Raw genomic sequence first — 2,500 nt, 5'->3', positions numbered from 1 at the left:
AATTCGTGTTATAATAAATATGCTAATAAGGCCACATAGTAACTGATATAACAAGTTCACTGTGATTACATAAATGCTAAACGCATGAAAATAGCGATATTATAATTTTGCTGATTTCTCAACTTTAGGCTGCGGACTCTCCAGTCCAGAGCGTCACTGCGGACGCTGTGCTTGGAGCGGCGTTGCGAGGCAATCCGGCGCCCTAGTAGGGTCGCCACACGGACGGGTCATTCGGGGAGGGGCCGCCCGCGCGCGTCCCGTTGCTCATGTAGCGGTCGTGGGCGTGGGCAGCGTGAAGCCCCTCGTCGGGGGTCATGTGGGCGGCCATCATGCTCTGGTGGGCGCCGGGCGTCGTGGCTCCGGCCGTGGACATGTCGCGGTAGCCGTCGTGGCGCGTGTAGTCGCGCTGGCCGCCAGTGTTAGCGGCGCCCGTGGCCCCGCTGTACTGGTCGGTGGTGGCCTGGCGCGGGTCCAGGAGGGCCAGCTGCCCCTGCTGGGGGTACAAGTGGGGGTACAACAGCGACACGCTCGGAGAGAGGTAGCCCTGGGCCGTCGTGGTGGCCGTGTAGTACCCGCTGCCCAGGTAGCCGGGGTAGCTTCCTGTCCCGCCGCCTGCAGCTCCTGCCGCGGCCGCCGCTGCTGCCGACACGCCGCTCCCTGCGCCGCCCGTGGACGAGGAGGTTCCGGCGAGGAGGCCCCCTGCTATGGAAGGCGTGGCTGTGGTGTTGGTGGAGGTGGAGGGCGGCGTGTAGGGGGCGCACGACAGGTCCTGGCGGGGGTCGGTGGTGCCGGTGGCGGGGTGGCGGGGGTCGGGCGAGGAGTAGCGCGCCAGCATGTAGTCGTGGCGCGGCGGCGAGTGCGGGGCCTGCAGGGAGCCCAGGCCCTCGTAGTCGCCGCCGGAGCTCGGGGAGTTCTCTATCACACCTGCGAACGAAGCTGCAATTAGGGAAAATGTACATTCAATTTAACCTGGAGTCTCGGCGCAGAGGCAACGCACGGGAGCTTTGCCTCTTGCACCACTTACATAAAAAAACAGTAATTAAATCACAATTCATACGAAAGGGCATCTTAGACCAGGAAAATCGTGTAAATGGCGAGTGTAAACGTGAACATAATATGTGAGCGGGCATGGCTAGGAAACAATATGTGGGCAGGATGTGGTTGATAACACGATGTGTGGGCGAGATGTGGTCAGAACGCAAGAAGTGGGCGAAATGTGGCCACAAAATGAACGCGAGCGGCCTGTGGTTCGGAGATATCGGCGTGGGTGGCTTGCGGCAATCGATACCACATTTAGGTATGAGTACAAGAGTGGAAAACTGCAATGGGCTGAGACGAGGGGATCTGGGAATTCTCCTTACAACAGGGATGGCACTGAGACGCAAAGGGAATCAAATATACCGGATTTGACGACATAGAGGACGCAGTAGCACATAAAAGGAAATCAAGAAGTGTCTGCACCGTATATCCATCTCGGGGTGATCTTTGAACCATTTTTGTATTAATTTTCATGCCTCTCTCAACTAATATTTTACTGTCTCTTATGATGTCATTAATACGACTGTCAGTAATACACATTGTCGGTAGCATTACAATTTAAGTAACCTTTCTGTGCTAGCCATTTTCTTTCCAGTACAAAAATAAATAAATAACATAAAAAATAAAAATAAATAAATAAAAATAGCAAGTATACCATACATAAATGCGCTCTATACATAAGGCAATTATAATAAGGAAATCTATCCATCGCAGTCACAAGACAAGCGCGAGGCATCCCCACACTGCGCGCCCCAAGTAGCAACAACTAATGGCTGACAGCTGATGGTGACGCATTATTTCGCTGACGTCATACGGGACTTTGACGAAAGGCAGGAGGAAAAAGTGGGTTGGAATGGCAAAAGATGTGCTCGGACGTAAATGAGTGGAGGGAGGCAGACATACAGATATATATATATATATATATATATATATATATATATATATATATATATATATATATATATATATATATATATATATATATATATATATATATATATATATATATATATATATATATATATATATATATATATATATATATATATATATATATATATATATATATATATTCAATCAATAAAGTATAAAATATACCCAACGCACCTAAAGGCACACTATTGCTCTTAGACCCACTGAATAAAAATATGTTCATTAAAGGTTTTGTTATTTTCAGCTTTCACCTATAACATTAGCATCGATATTCATCACAATCTCATTCACATATACACAAATGTACAAATGTATACATACATACATACAAACACGCATACGCACACACACAATAATACATATATATATATATATATATATATATATATATATATATATATATATATATATGTATATATACATATATATACATATATATATACACACATACATATACTTTATATATAAATATACACATATACACACAGATATTTATGTATATATATACATATATACACACACACACACA

General features: G+C 45.8%; 1 protein-coding gene across 6 annotated transcripts in view; it reads right to left on the bottom strand.

Annotated features, from left to right (window-relative positions):
* Positions 1-2,500, bottom strand: part of LOC113815816 (runt-related transcription factor 3) — a 176,156-nt gene that overhangs the window by 1,738 nt on the left and 171,918 nt on the right. For 3 of the 6 annotated variants that reach the window (XM_070122125.1, XM_070122127.1, XM_070122128.1), the window contains one exon: positions 1-924. This exon is cut by the window's left edge and continues 1,738 nt beyond it. In XM_070122125.1, coding sequence (XP_069978226.1) covers positions 203-924 — 722 coding nt within the window. In that variant the 3' untranslated portion in view covers positions 1-202. Of the gene's footprint in view, positions 937-2,500 lie in introns of all 6 variants that reach the window. The other 3 variants (XM_070122124.1, XM_070122126.1, XM_027367831.2) reach the window with 1 other exon arrangement.

Source organism: Penaeus vannamei, chromosome 5 (assembly GCF_042767895.1).
Source record: "Penaeus vannamei isolate JL-2024 chromosome 5, ASM4276789v1, whole genome shotgun sequence".
NCBI lineage: Eukaryota > Metazoa > Arthropoda > Malacostraca > Decapoda > Penaeidae > Penaeus > Penaeus vannamei.
Note: the sequence above shows the minus strand (reverse complement) of the source record. Positions and strands in the feature narration are given on the sequence as shown.